Source organism: Triticum urartu, chromosome 6 (assembly GCF_003073215.2).
Source record: "Triticum urartu cultivar G1812 chromosome 6, Tu2.1, whole genome shotgun sequence".
Taxonomy (NCBI): Eukaryota; Viridiplantae; Streptophyta; class Magnoliopsida; order Poales; family Poaceae; genus Triticum; species Triticum urartu.
The window spans coordinates 111,116,861-111,131,699 of record NC_053027.1 but is presented as its reverse complement, the minus strand read 5'-3'; the positions used below and the strand labels follow the sequence as shown (position 1 = coordinate 111,131,699).

The 14,839-nt window shown below is 46.5% G+C and overlaps 2 protein-coding genes across 2 annotated transcripts; one reads left to right on the top strand and one right to left on the bottom strand.

Annotated features, from left to right (window-relative positions):
• Positions 1–3,104: 3,104 nt before the first annotated feature.
• Positions 3,105–10,927, top strand: LOC125516147. Its single transcript, XM_048681626.1, has 2 exons — positions 3,105–4,403; positions 10,138–10,927. The coding sequence occupies exon 1, from the start codon at positions 3,138–3,140 to the stop codon at positions 4,386–4,388; it is 1,251 nt and encodes a 416-aa protein (XP_048537583.1). The 5' UTR covers positions 3,105–3,137; the 3' UTR covers positions 4,389–4,403; positions 10,138–10,927.
• Positions 6,011–13,857, bottom strand: LOC125516146 (ABC transporter G family member 1-like). Its single transcript, XM_048681625.1, has 8 exons — positions 13,098–13,857; positions 10,947–11,026; positions 8,379–8,843; positions 8,212–8,298; positions 7,988–8,116; positions 7,153–7,344; positions 6,983–7,069; positions 6,011–6,863 (listed from the first exon to the last, which is right to left on the bottom strand). Exons 1-8 carry the CDS (start codon positions 13,549–13,551, stop codon positions 6,231–6,233), a joined length of 2,127 nt encoding a protein of 708 aa, XP_048537582.1. The 5' UTR covers positions 13,552–13,857; the 3' UTR covers positions 6,011–6,230.
• Between the last annotated feature and the right edge of the window lie 982 nt (positions 13,858–14,839).

The window sequence follows — 14,839 nt, the reverse complement described above, 5'->3', positions numbered from 1 at the left end:
GCGGCGGAACGCGACGCGGAGGAAGGAGGACTCCGGCGCACCCCTACCTGGCGCGCCAAATATCGGGTTTTGGGTTCCGGCAGACCCTTGAGGTTCGAATGCTGGGGTGCGCGCGGAGATCTCTCCCCTACCGATCTACGTCCGATCCTCTCGTGCGAACTAAGATGAAAATGATGAACAACACAAGAGACACGATGTTTATACTGTTTCGGGCCACCGTTGTGGTGTAATACCCTACTCCAGTGTGTGGTGTGGTGGATTACCTCTGGGGCTGATGATGGACAGTACAAGGGAAGAACAGCCTCACGAGAGGTGTTCTTGAGCTGGTGCGATGAACTGCTAGGGCGAGTTCAGTCGCCTCTCTCTCTCTGCTGGGGTTCTACCAGATCTCCCCGGGGGTGTTCTTCTCTACTCTATGGTGGCTAGCTCTATTTATAGAGGCCCTGGGCCTCTCCCCAAATAATGAGCGGGAAGGGCGCCAACAATTGGCCATTTCGAAGGGGAACATGTAGTACAAGTTATCCTGACTAAAGGTGGTCTTCGGCTGCCAAAGGCACTGACGATGACGCCGTCTTGGGCTCCACGGTGACCTCCGTCCTACCGTTCGGCTGGTCTTGGTCTCGTTGCACCGGAATGGTAACCTTGAAGGAAATATGCCCTAGAGGCAATAATAAAGTTATTATTTATTTCCTTATATCATGATAAATGTTTATTATTCATGCTAGAATTGTATTAACCGGAAACATAATACATGTGTGAATACATAGACAAACAGAGTGTCACTAGTATGCCTCAACTTGATTAGCTCGTTAATCGAAGATGGTTATGTTTCCTAACCATGAACAAAAGAGTTGTTATTTGATTAACGGGATCACATCATTAGAAGAATGATGTGATTGACATGACCCATTCCATTAGCTTAGCACCCGATCGTTTAGTATATTGCTATTGCTTTCTTCATGACTTGTACAAGTTCCTATGACTATGAGATTATGCAACTCCCGTTTGCCGGAGGAACACTTTGTGTGCTACCAAACGTCACAACGTAAATGGGTGATTATAAAGGTGCTCTACAGGTGTCTCCAAAGGTACATGTTGGGTTGGCGTATTTCGAGATTAGGATTTGTCACTCCGATTGTCGGAGAGGTATCTCAGGGCCCTCTCGGTAATGCACATCACATAAGCCTTGCAAGCATTGCAACTAATGAGTTAGTTGCGAGATGATGTATTACAGAACGAGTAAAGAGACTTGCCGGTAACAAGATTGAACTAGGTATTGAGATACCGACGATCGAATCTCGGGCAAGTAACATACCGATAACAAAGGGAACAACGTATGTTGTTATGCGGTCTGACCGATAAAGATCTTCGTAGAATATGTAGGAGCCAATATGAGCATCCAGGTTCCGCTATTGGTTATTGACCGGAGACGTGTCTCGGTCATGTCTACATTGTTCTCGAACCCGTAGGGTCCGCACGCTTAAGGTTTCGATTACAGTTATATTATGAGTTTATGAGTTTTGATGTACCGAAGTTAGTTCGGAGTCCCGGATGTAATCACGGACATGACGAGGAGTCTCGAAATGGTCGAGACATAAAGGTTGATATATTGGACGGCTATATTCGGACACCGGAAGTGTTCCGAGTGATTTCGGAGAAAACCGGAGAGCCGGAGGGTTACCGGAACCCTACCGGGAGAAGTAATGGGCCTTATGGGCCTTAGTGGAGAGAGAGAGGGGCAGCCAGGGTGGGCTGCGCGCCTCCTCCCCCCTGGTCCGAATTGGACTAGGAGAGGGGGGGGGCGACTCCTCCTGGCGCGCCTATAGGGGCCGGCCGGCCTCCTCCCCTTGCTCCTTTATATACGGGGACAGGGGGCACCCCTAGACACATAAGTTGATCCACGTGATCATATTCTTAGCCGTGTGCGGTGCCCTCTTTCACCATAGTCCTCGATAATATTGTAGCGGTGCTTAGGCGAAACCCTGCGACGGTAGAACATCAAGATCGTCACCACGCCGTCGTGCTGACGGAACTCTTCCCTGACACTTTGCTGGATCGGAGTCCGGGGATCGTCATCGAGCTGAACGTGTGCTAGAACTCGGAGGTGCCGTAGTTTCGGTGCTTGATCGGTCGGGCCGTGGAGACGTACGACTACATCAACCAAACGCTTCCGTTGTCGGTCTACAAGGGTACGTAGATCACACTCTCCCCTCTCGTTGCTATGCATCACCATGATCTTGCGTGTGCGTTGGAAATTTTTTAAAATTACTACGTTCCCCAACAAACCTTTGCTTGATGCCTTGGCCTGTGCTTGCCCCCTTTGCACCAAAGGGGAAACAAGGACACTGCGCAGGCCGGCGCCCGCCTGGTCTCGATCGTCATGGCTTGCGTCACGTGTTCCTCGCGAGGTACCCTTGCCTTGATCTCTCTGCCTCCTAGCGAGCCTGCCTGATGAGGCTGTCTCTGAGGAAGCTTCCTGTCATCTGCCCCGCGAGGCTTGGCCCCTCGCGAGGGTCTTGAGCTTGAGCTGATGAAGACGGCTACACTGAGCCCTCGCTTGAGCCACGCCGTAGGCAGGCAAGTCTGAGGACCCCCGTTCCCAGAACGCTGATAGCCACCCAGCCCATTCAAGACCGATCATTGGGATTGACGTGAGTGCCTCACCTGATATATTTCCCTCTTGCAGGTACCTCATACGTCTACGAGCCATTCACGGTGTTGGATGGCTTCAGAGGTTTCTCAAGAGTTGTCGCATGTGTATAGATTATAGATCTTGATAGACACGTATCACGTTTGTGTAGTGGTGTGGGTGCGTGCATGTGGTGTTGTGTGTTGTGCGCATGGTCTATGGCCTATATCGATGCTAAAAAACGATGGTGTCACCAATGATCTTTCAACTTAACAACAGGTCTAAGTTAGCCATTTTAATTGTATTATCTTGTCATTAATCATCAAAATCTGATTCCCACAAAAAAAATCGCCAGCGATCTTTCCCACGCAAAATAAAATTTAAAAATAAAGCTCTCAATTTCTAGAAAAAAAAATAATACTCCATTCTCCATCCTCCGTTCGCCTCATATAAGATTATCTCCTGACTAAACAAGAGCGCCATTCCAACCTCCTGTTTAGCGTAAGCCATGAGCTCGCAGCAGTCACCATCGCCGGCGGAGGCGAAGTCACCGCGACCGCCCGCACCCACCACCACCGTAACCGCTCTCGACGATGATCTCCTCCGTGAGATCTTCCTCCGCCTCCACTCCCTACCGACCCTTGTCCGTGCCGCCCTCAGCTGCCGCACCTTTTTCCACGCCGTCCGGTCGTCGCCCGCCTTCCGCCGGAGCTTCCGGGAGGTCCACCCACCACCTCTCCTCGGCCTCTTCTTCGACCCCGACGGCCCCTCCATCCCCGCCTTCGCACCCCTCCGCCGCCGCTCCGACCCTGACCTCGCAGCCGTCGTCCGCGGCGCCGATTTCTTCCTCACCCGCCTCCCCGACGACGACGACGACGCCGCCGCCTTACCGGAGTGGGTCATATACGACTGCCGCGACGGCTACATCCTCCTCGAACACGGAAGCCTGGAGCAGTACGCCGTCTACAACCCCCTCACACGGGCCCTGGATCTCATCCCCCAGCCGCCCGACGAGATCTTCGACGACCAGCACGGCGACGCCTCCTGTCTTGGGTGCTACATCCTCTCCTCCCAAGAGGGCGGCGAACCACTGCGCCTGGTCTACACCTGTCACGACGAGTCGCGGGCGCGTGCCGCCGTCTTCTCATCAGAAAGCAGGGAGTGGCAGATCCTCCCGTGGTCGGAGCCTGTGAGGCCACTGCCTGAGGACGAACACTGGCTTAAGGTTGGCACGATGGCGAATGGCTTCGTCTACTGGACACACAAAAATCAAGCCTACATCCTTGTGCTGAACACTGTGACACTGCAATTCTCCCAGATGGATGTGCCGCCAGATTTGGTGGATCAAGATTTAATGTTTAAGGTTGGGGAGACCAAGGATGGAAGGCCTTGCATTGTCTGCCCGATTGATTTTGAGCTTCATGCTTGGGTATGGCGAGCCGGTCAGGATGGAATTGAGACATGGATATTCGACAAGAAGTTTTCCTTGGAGACGATTGTCGAGGTCACTGAGGGTACATTTGAGCAACATTGTGAACTGAAGGTTTTGGCCATCATTGGTGGATTTGTGTACTTCTGTACCATGGATATGTTGCATGATGCCATTTATCCTTGTTGGTTCCTGTCTCTATGCATGGAGACGGGGGAGCTGGGCACGCTCTTTCGGAGGAGATTTGACGGCCATGTTTACCCCTACATCATGGCATGGCCTCCTTCTTTGATAGACAACAAGGTGAACCCTCAATTCGAAGGTGCTTGACAACATGTGGACAAGGTATCCTGACATTTCCTTCGTTTGGCCACTAGATGGTATTGTAGTAATGATATGTTCAAGGTGATAGACAACAAGGTGAACCCCTCACTTTACACATACGCCATTCAGCACAAGTCTATGGCTTTATATGACTGGCTGCATTTCTGAACTGGTTCACATATGGCATTCCGTCTCCTTTGAGACGGAGATTCCACCTTTTAATCGGTATTGTTGTCATTTTGATCCTATACTTATGTTGTGTTGTCCGTTGGACAGAATTTGGACTGTTCATATGTAAACGCTTGTAAGAGGTTCCACTTGGTCTTTTTATTTTCACCTAATCACTCTGTTGTTGTGTTCCATTTCATTCACCTTAATTATTTGAAATGAGATACCTATCCATCTACTTGAAAATAATATTCACTTCCAATTTGGGACTCTTCCCATGAAATAGTTTACACTTTGAAATCCTGTTGATAAGATTAAAATAAGAAACTCGGTTTGGAAACCCACTAAGAATAGGGCAGAAAATAGGTTAGCTGGAGGCAAAGGATGATCTTGACAATTGGTGGTTGACTCGCTCTGGCTAAATCATGCCTTAGCAACATGCCTTTTTACATCTAGGGATCAGAAAGGGAACTGATTTTTTTTTTCAGAGCATAGTTCCTATGGCACGAAGACCTACATATTAGGAAATATTGCCTCTGTAAACAAATATAAGACTGATTAGTGATCTAAACGGTCTTATATTTGTTTACAGAGGGAGTATCATTTAGTAGGCTGGCCTATACTTGTGGACCCAGAGAACAAGGTATCTTAGGGGTTTTGGATCTTCAAACAATGAATAAGGTCTTACTAGCAAAATGGCTCCGTAAACTTAAGATTGAGGATCACCTCTGGCAGAAACTTCTATAAGAGAAATATGGCAAAACCATTACACTACTGGTATTAATAAACACATAAATGGAGATTCTCAATTTTGGTCAGGTTTCCCTGACATGAAAAATTCATTCTATAAGCATCACACAAGAATTGTCAGGGATCGAACCAATACCATATTCTGGAAAGAACCACTAACCTCCTTGTCTGTCCTTTCATACACTACATGATATCTGTCTTAGTCTTGGCATTTCTGTTTTTGAAGTGATAAATGAAGGGTGGGATGCCATGTTTCTAAGTAAGGCATATGATCATAGCTAAAGCAAAACATGACATATGATCATATCCCCCCTTTTAAGAATAGGATGGAAGGTTGAGATGCATTGTCAAATTTGTGTCAGGATGAGACCATTGATCACTTATGTCTGTCCTGTTCACTTGCAAGGTTTGCCTGCAATATAATCTGATGTGTTTTTAGTCTATTTTGTTTGCAAATTTTTTTAGAAGGAAGATTTCTAGTAAATGAAATTGTAAAATCTAGGTTTTTTTGTCTGTCTAATTTGTCCGATATTATCAGTAGCGGACTGTAAGCTATCATCTGGATATTGGATATATATAAATAGGCACATTATTTTCCAAACAAAGAGCATGCATGCCATATTCCTGACTAAGAACTAGCAGACATGCACCTCAAGGGAATCCAGTCAAGAAAATGTGGCTAAATGCATGCAGCATTCGTATCTGCAGACTGGTACTATGAACTGTATTCGTTATCCACTTGCATACATGCATGTTGAATTCCAACTTATCTTCCTCACTTCCAGCTGTTTGCCAGGAGCTCCACTCCAAACAAACAGGGCCATAGCGTCTCGTATGTCTATGTAAACCCATAAACCAAGCCATAGATACTGTGTTCTTATACACAATGACAGTTTAATAAAAGAAGAAAAATGAGATCTTCACCATCATCTATTTACACAATTTGCATCTCATCCCCCTTAGTTTTGGCCTGACTTCCTCCGCAATCTTGACAATTGCGAAGAACAGGACCCTGTACACTACCACCATCCCACAAAGGATGGCAATGTTGACCCACTTGGAGTACCCCATCTCCACCTGCAGCTTCTCTTGCAGCACCCGAAGGCCACTGATGGTGACATTCTTCTCGACCAGCTGGTCGCTTGGGAACGTCTGCCCTATGAACTCGTTCTTGTAGAACCCCTGCACCGCGTACTTGTGGAAGGAGATGTAGTAGCAAGGGTACTTCCACACTGGCTTTGGGAGTTCGTTAGGGAGGCGGAAGAAACCGCCATTGAGCATCATCACCCCTTGCACCCCGGCCCCAACAATGATCCCCATCAGGAAGTCTGGGACGATGACGGCGATGATCATCATCATGCTCTCCACCAGCATTGTGCACATGCACAGGTTGACAACGAAGTAGGCGAAGCGGTCAGGCCCTTTTGTTAGCCCAGTAAGGTAGTACAGCATCGCGCCGGGGATCACGGCGATGACGGCCAGGTATGGAGTGGCCGACAGCGTGTTTGAGATCACAAACTCTGCCACGCCGTAATGGCCGCTCAGCCTTTCCCTTCTGAATACCTAGAAATAAAGTGTGCAGCCAGACTTTTTATTTATTTCAGACTTCCAGTATACAGTGAATGTATGGGCATATAATTGCTCTTATGAAAATGTTAGTCTGATGGCAGAGAGAAAGCAACCTTTACGTCCTCTACAAAAGAGGGGAATCCTCCAATAGCCATGAAAGTAAGAAGGGCTGTCGTATACATTATGACTTCACATCGAGACTGAAAAATCAGGGGAACAAATCAGTTTTGTTGATGTATAAAATATTTATGTTGCCTAATGAATGATGTCTTGTAGAATTCACCTGGATGGAACTGTAGCTGTGGCCAAGTTGGTAGAATATGGTGCCAAGACAAATGCCAATGCCCAGGTAAACACCCAAACGCATCCAGTAGTATCCTATGTCCCTGTGCATATTCACAAATGACCTTCTGGTGAGCACAAAGAGCTTCGTTGAGAAGCCGGCTTGCTCCCTCTTCCTAAATGGAGCTCCACCCTGGAACATAGCTCAAATATTAGAACAAGAATTTGATCTTGATTGTGTAAACTTCGCTAGGCCAGCACCATATACTCCGCGGCGAGAAGTTTATTACCGGTTCATTCAAATGAAAAATGACATGTTGTACAGACGCTGAATTAGCATGTTGCTCCTCCAGTTCATAAAAGGAGATTCTTTAGGTATACCTTCAGCTGAAGGTTGAAAACTTTGACCGCCAGTATCTTTTGAATATTCAGACCCGAAATCATATGCGGTCCGTTCCTAAATATAAGTCTTTTTAGAGATTCCACTGTGGAATCTCTAAAAAGACTTATATCAGTGGAATCTCTAAAAAGACTTGTATTGAGGAACGGAGGGAGTATAATTTTACTGTCTATTATATATACATACTATACTACAGCAGAAACAAATGGTCAAAGTTACATTCTGAAAGCCGTGTAAATGTCTAACCGCCACTTTTTCATGAACTTGAAGGAGCATTTCACTGACTGAATTTGTCCTAATAATTATTTTGCTGTTGCTGTATACAGATTAGTCCACATTTGGGTGGTCCCTTCTTTGTAACCACACATTTTGGGACTGCCAAACAGTACAATCTTTAATCTCAGAGAATAAATAAATGAGCTTGTAAGCAACTTACTATCCCTTTCATCTCAGCTATCCGGTCCATTGTTTTCTCTGAATAAGCGGGGGACTGGTAAGCATCTGTCAGGATCTCTATTGCTTCAGCCGCAGTTTTTCTCCTAGCTTTGGAACTCTCGACAATTTCCTGCATGCATATGGGATCACAGAGCTAAAGTAAACATACTGTACCTTTTGTTCCGAGTGTCATACAGAGAAATGACGAGGAAAAACAGGTACTACCTCGTCAAAATCTTTGTTGATTGTCCTCAGGAAGTGGTCAGAAGGGTTCCTCAGGTGTGGGCATGGGAAGCCACTTTCAGTGAAGAACTAGCACAGGAAATGAACACCAAACTCAACATTTTCATGGAGAAAAGAGGGATTTGTCATTTGCAATGTAGTGTAATCACCTGATTGGCGTCGGAGGCGGGTCCGAAGAAGACGGTCCGACCGTAGGCGAGGAGGCAGAGGCGGTGGAAGAGGTCGAAGACGTCGCCGCTGGGCTGGTGCACGGCGGCGACGACAGTCATGCCCTCCCTTGCGGCGACCCTGGCGATGTGGCTCATGACGTGGTAGGAGGCGGCGCTGTCGAGCCCGCTGGTGGGCTCGTCGAGGAAGAGCAGCCGGGGTCGGGTGAGCATCTCGATGCAGATGGTGACCCGCTTCCGCTGCCCGCCGCTGATGCCCTTGGTCATCCGCCCGCCGATGCGCGTGTCCATGGCGTCGCCCAGCCCCATCTCCCGGATCACGGCGTCCGCGTGCGCCCGCTTCTCCACCGCCGGCATGCTCCCCGGCAGCTGCAGCTGCGCCGAGTAGTAGACGGTCTCCCGCACCGACATCGTCGACATCAGCACGTTGTCTTGGGTCACGTAGGCCTTCAAGTTCAGTTCACAGCATCCAGTCGTTAACTTGGATTACACATTGATCATATCGTAGCTACCAGCCTACCACCACTCAACAAATTACTAATACTGAGAACAAGCATTCAAATCATGTACTCCCTCCGTAAAGAAATATAAGAGTGTTTAGATTATATTTCTTTACAGAGGGAGTAGAACACAAGATAGAAAGCACATGTGTTTGCTGACAGGGCAAAATGCTTAATATTTCTGGTGGGGTAGATTGACCTTGGTACAAGCATGTCTTAGTAGCATGCCACTGTACATGATTAATATTACTGGCAGGGTAGATTGACCTTGGTACAATCATGTCTTAGTAACAAGCCCCTGTACATGCTGCCCTTCTACCCCATTCCTGTGGGTGTTAGGAAGAGATCTGGCTTCTTTAGAGCTAGAACGGTACTACCTCCATCCGGGTCTACAAGTCCCCTTTGTGTTTTGTGCCAAAATTTGACCATTAATTTAACTAGCAAAATTAAGTTAAATATTATAAAATGTATATTACTAGATTCGTATTTGGAAGTAGTTTTGAATGGTATTATTTTTACTACAGAAAACCTATATTTTATTAATCAAATTTACAGTCAAAGTTTAACACAAAATACAAGGGGGCTAATAAACCCGGACGGAGGTAGTATATGGCAAGATGATGACAAATAAAAAGAAATATCACTTAGTTAATTGGACGATTGTTTGTAGACCTAAAAGGCAAGGAGGCCTTGGTGTTCTACTTAACAAATATGCCAAGAATGCATGTATGTCTGGAGTTCATCAGAGTTGGGGATTCCCAAATCTGGTTCAGCATGAGAAGTGTTCAAAACATTTGTTTTATCCAAATTGCAAGAAGATTGTGGGGAACGGTAGAAACACCAGGTTTTGGGATGATTGTTGGGTAGGGTCTAAAACCTGTTGTGCCAATCTCAATTAAGGTTATACAATATACGTTTGGAAAGGCTGGGATGGTGTCAATTTTCGAAGAACTCTTTGGGGGTGATTCTTTGATGCTTTTGGAAAGTGTATAAAAGATGATTGTGCGGATGTTGTTTTAAATGATCAAAGGGACACTGCGAGGTGGACGCTTACCACTAGTGGTAAATTCACAGTCAAATCTCTTTATCAGAAAATGATATTGAACAACTGCTAACTTCGCGCAACAATTCATATGGAGGAGGTCCCTCCAGCGATGAACAATATTCATATGGAGGTTCCTCCAACAGATGGTTTTCATTTGGCTGATGACTAAGACAGTATTCTTTTTTTTTTGCGATAGGACTAAAACAGTATTCTGACCAAAGATAGCCAGCTGAGGAGGGGATGGATGGGTACTAAGGCTTGCACATTTTGTGGTCAAGATGAAAGTGTAGATCATCTATTCTCTTGCTGCTCTGTTGCTACACTTATCTATAGCTCACTGCAGTGTGCTTTCAATCTTACTCCTGTGTCCCTGTTGATCAGAATCATTTGCTTTGGTGCTTGGCCAAGGAGCTTTTCAAAGAAGCATACATTTTTAGTTACTGTTGGAATCACATATGTGTTTTTAGGCTGTTTGGAGATGCGGAAACAATGCCTGTTTTAATGACAAAGATGAACTGCTAGGTGATCTACGGATCTGGATGTAATTTCTATTATTTCTGGTATTCGTTGTACTGCCATGATTGAAGATGAATAGATTAGAAATTTTCTCGCAAAAAAAAAAGAGAGGATCAACGGCCCCCTTTGCATTGGTTCATCTGATCTGTTTTGCTGCTGGCAAGTGGCTGATGCTGCCTCGGTTTCTTCTTGGCCAGAGGCTGTTACAGCTATGATCCCTGGCTATGATGATGTGTTGTTACATGTTGAATCCACCCTTGTTGTTTGTGCAGAACGCTCCAGAGGCTGTGCTCCCTCCGGGTTGAATAAAAAGACACGGCCGTAATTTTAACATGCTGCTTCAGATTGTTTTCAGTTATTCAGTTGTGGTTTGTGTCGAACCGTGGTTTCTTTTAACGGAAAATCGGAAGGGGAAGCCCCTCTTTTGTCAAAAAACAAAAGGAGTGCCATAGCCATTTTTTGTGAAGTTGGAGCTCCTGTCTTACGTACCGAGGTTCCGAAGGCGAGCTTCTCCCGGCGGCCGTTGATGAGAATCGCCCCGGTCTGGGTGATCCCAGGCCCCAACCTTCCTGCGATGGAAGGAAAAAGAAATCAGCTTCGGTGGTTCTGTAAGTTAATGGAAATGCTAAAAAAATCTGATGTCAGATTTTTAGACATGCCAAATCAAACTTTTTTATGGTAGTTTGTATTGGGGGTCAAGATGACAAATTTAGTTTGCAAGCACGGTAGTCTTTTGATAAAAAAATGAATTGAAACAGATTTATCATTAAACTTGCCATCCCGGCGAACACAACTTGTCATGAAAAACATTGGATTTGTCACGCCTAAAACTCCGACGCTCGGTGAATATCCAGTCGTTAACTCTTTGGCTGAATGAGGCTTTTATTATGTATCCGGGACAAAGTAGAAAAACAAACCGACAGAGCAATAAAGCACGTATCTTGGAGAGAAAGCTTTGACGTGGCGTGACCCGATCGAGCCGAGCCGCTCCCAGTCCCGTCCATCCACAACGCTCGAACCTTCGTGTAGGCCCGTTTCATTCATGCGGCAGACGACACACACACAGTGAGCATCAAGGGATGAATGGATTAGCAACATGGGGGCTACAGTACGGCCGTCTCTTAGGCGCAGGACGGTCCGATCGCTTGAGTTGGTATCATCATTAAATTTGGTTGATGTTGCGTCGTCGTCCATTATTTTGTTGTAGAGGAGGGCTATGCATAGTGCTTTTATTCCAGACAAGAAAGATCCGCAGTGATGTAGGCGTTCGGACAGAAATCTGTCTGACTTATAATTCAATGGCACCGTGTACATTAATAGAATGTAATGTAATGGACAAAAAATATAAGGTGGCTTACTTTTTATTTTTTAAAAAAATCATATTTTTCTGTGTTTGATCAAGTTTACGAAGATAGGTATCAATATCTACAATATTAAATTTGTATCAATGGATTTTTTTTTTGGAAAAGGAGGTTAAGACCCTCGGCCTCTGCATCAATTGATGCATACAACCATTTTTTTTATTGTTTAACATAGGTCTAACAAGAACATATATCAAGCCACCCGAAGCCATCACTCACACCTACAAAACTCGATAATGTGGAGTGCTCTTACTTCTCATATCTAAAATCGGTGCCGTCGCCGATCCATCCACATAACGTATCAGAACTCATAACCATGCAGCAGACTTAAAGCGTACACCACATGCACACGTTTTAGACGCCGACATCATCATCAACATATATTTATTTTGAAATAATCTTATTTATTTCGTATAGCAGTCGGTGATCAGACATAGAAGCGTTTGATTTTTTTAAAATCGAATACACATATTCAGAAAACGGAACACTTACGGTACTCCTGATCTAGAGTCACGGTACACGAATACTTGTACCCAGATTCAGATCATAACTAAGCTGTCGGCTCTGAAAAAGTAGTCTTTGTCCACAATTGAAATTCAAATCTCCATTTTTGTGTCTACACTGCAATTTATATATAAAAAAAGCTTGATGTTATATGACTCACTCTAATATCCACGGGCCAGATTAATTATAGATTTTATTTTTATTTTTTGAAGCATGGTTTTGAATCTTATAAAAGGAAGTGTGCAAGTGTGCTCCGAAGATGGAAAGGGTATACTTCAACGCGTGTGCTACTCATAAGTTTCTGAAACTTCTATGGGTGTAAGTCGATTTTGATCGAAGAAGAAGAGAGCAGCACCGGGGCAAAGACGGGAACGACGTGGCTGGTCGCAGCGTCATTGACGTACGGAGGGGAAGGAGGTTGGGGAGGAAGAAGAAGCATGTTGGAGAAGGAAAATGACCGGAGGAGGAAGATGAAGGACGATGATCTACTTACACCAAAAAAAAAGATCAGTATATAAGATCTCCAAAATTGATTCGATAATGGCCATCATAAACCACCGTGGAGGAGTCCTGAAATTGGGATTTAGTTCTTTCTTCTAGGATTTATTTCTTCCTTTACTTCCACAAGGACGTGCTACCTCCAGTCTCCACTCTGTGGCCCATGCAATAGTTCACATCTCATGCAAGTATGCAACATCACCCACACGCTTGGTAAAAACAACGTAGCAAAAGAAGAAGACGAAGTTTGTTGCATTTGCATGCAAGGGTGGTGAACCTGCGAGAGTATCGAGAAGCGTGGTCTTGCCGCAGCCGGACGGCCCCATGATGGCGAGCACCTCCCCCGGCCCGGCGTGCCCGGTGATCCCGCTCAGGATGCTCACCGGCTGGGCCCCGTAGGCGCCGGCGGCCACCGAGACGCACACGTCCTCCCACGTCAGGAACACCCCGGGGTCCTCGTCCGTGCCCGCCCACCGGACCGGCGCAGGCGCCACCGCCGCCCTCGTGGACGGCGCTACTTCCACGCCGTCGAAACCCGCAGGCCCGCGGCCGTCCACGCCCGCGGGAGCACGGCGCTGCCAGGCGCTCGCCCACGGGAATATCCTGCCCAGCGACCAGCCTTCGCCGCCGGAGCCGGTTCGCGCGTCGGGCGTGCCGCCGCCCCAGCGCCAGAGCGGCCGCGACGGGCTCGGCGTGGGCGCCCACCGCGGCAGCGGCGACGAGACAGCCATGAAGCACGACGTGTAGCTAACTTGTTGGGTCTGATCGGAGGCCCAATCGATCGGAGCTGGTACATGGAGCGGTGGCTAGCTACATGGCCGGGCGTGAATTAATAGCCCTCGGCATGGCTGATGCACTGTGCACTGTACTCTCCCGGATGTTCGTCATGCGCTGTGCATTGTACGCTCCCGATGACCAGAGTTTTTATGGGTCTTTTGCTGTTATCTTGAAATATAGGAGGAAAAACGTCTAGTACTCTCTTGATGGGGTAAACAATACAATAATCTCACCCGCAAAAAAAAAATCTTATTCTAAAGAAAAACAATACAGTAATGCGGTGGATATACAGTTGCTGTTCGATCGGTGTGTTTGTAGTTTGGGTATTAAATCGGTCTATGACGGTAAGATGGGATGACACTGGCTATGGGGCTGGCCAGCGTGTTTGCTCATTAATTGGCCGGCGCATCATGGCGACCGCAAATCTTACAGCAGCCCCCGCCCCATTAAGGCTCTGTTTGATTTCAAATAAGTCATCAACTTATAAGTTGAAAAATAAAAAAAAGTAACTTATTTTATCAAACGGACCCAATTTATAAATCATCTCAACTTATAAGTCATAAGTTGCTCCACCCTAACTTAAAACTTATAAGGCACCCTTTTTTACGCGGGTCCCATCACCTTTACATTAAAAAACAAGGTGGGAAGGTGTATTCAGGTGACTTATAAGTCAGATGACAACCAAACAGGCGTGACTTATAAGTCACTGGTTTTAAGTCACTTGACTTAACCTGACTTATTGGAACCAAATAGGCCCTAACCATCCGATGTTACAGTTGGACACCGAAACAGCTTCAAAAAGATGCAGCAATCGCGCGGGCGTCTCATTCAATCATCCTATGTTGCAGTGGGATGTACCAAAACAACGTCTTCAAAAAGGTGCAACAATCTCGCGACAACTTCTTCCGGAAGGAGATGCCGTGCAAGCGTTTTTGTTGTCGGAATCCAGCAAACAAGTCAGTAGAAGCCTTCGCCTCGGCACAAAGAAAATCCAACATCACTCGACCTACCCTAGGAAGGCTAGATCGTTCCAAGCAGTTGTTGCTGTGCTGCAAACATGGCAGCAAAACAGCTGCCGAGTGTGGCCTGGACTGATGAGGAAGCTTGTGAAAACTTGTAGCGTCACAGTGCAAAAGGGGTGCGTCAGATGAGTTCCTGGCTCCTCGCAAAAAGATACAAACTGCAGTGCTCTAAAGGAGTTCTGTGCACGAACCAATTCGCCATCACCTCAAAGGGTGCAAC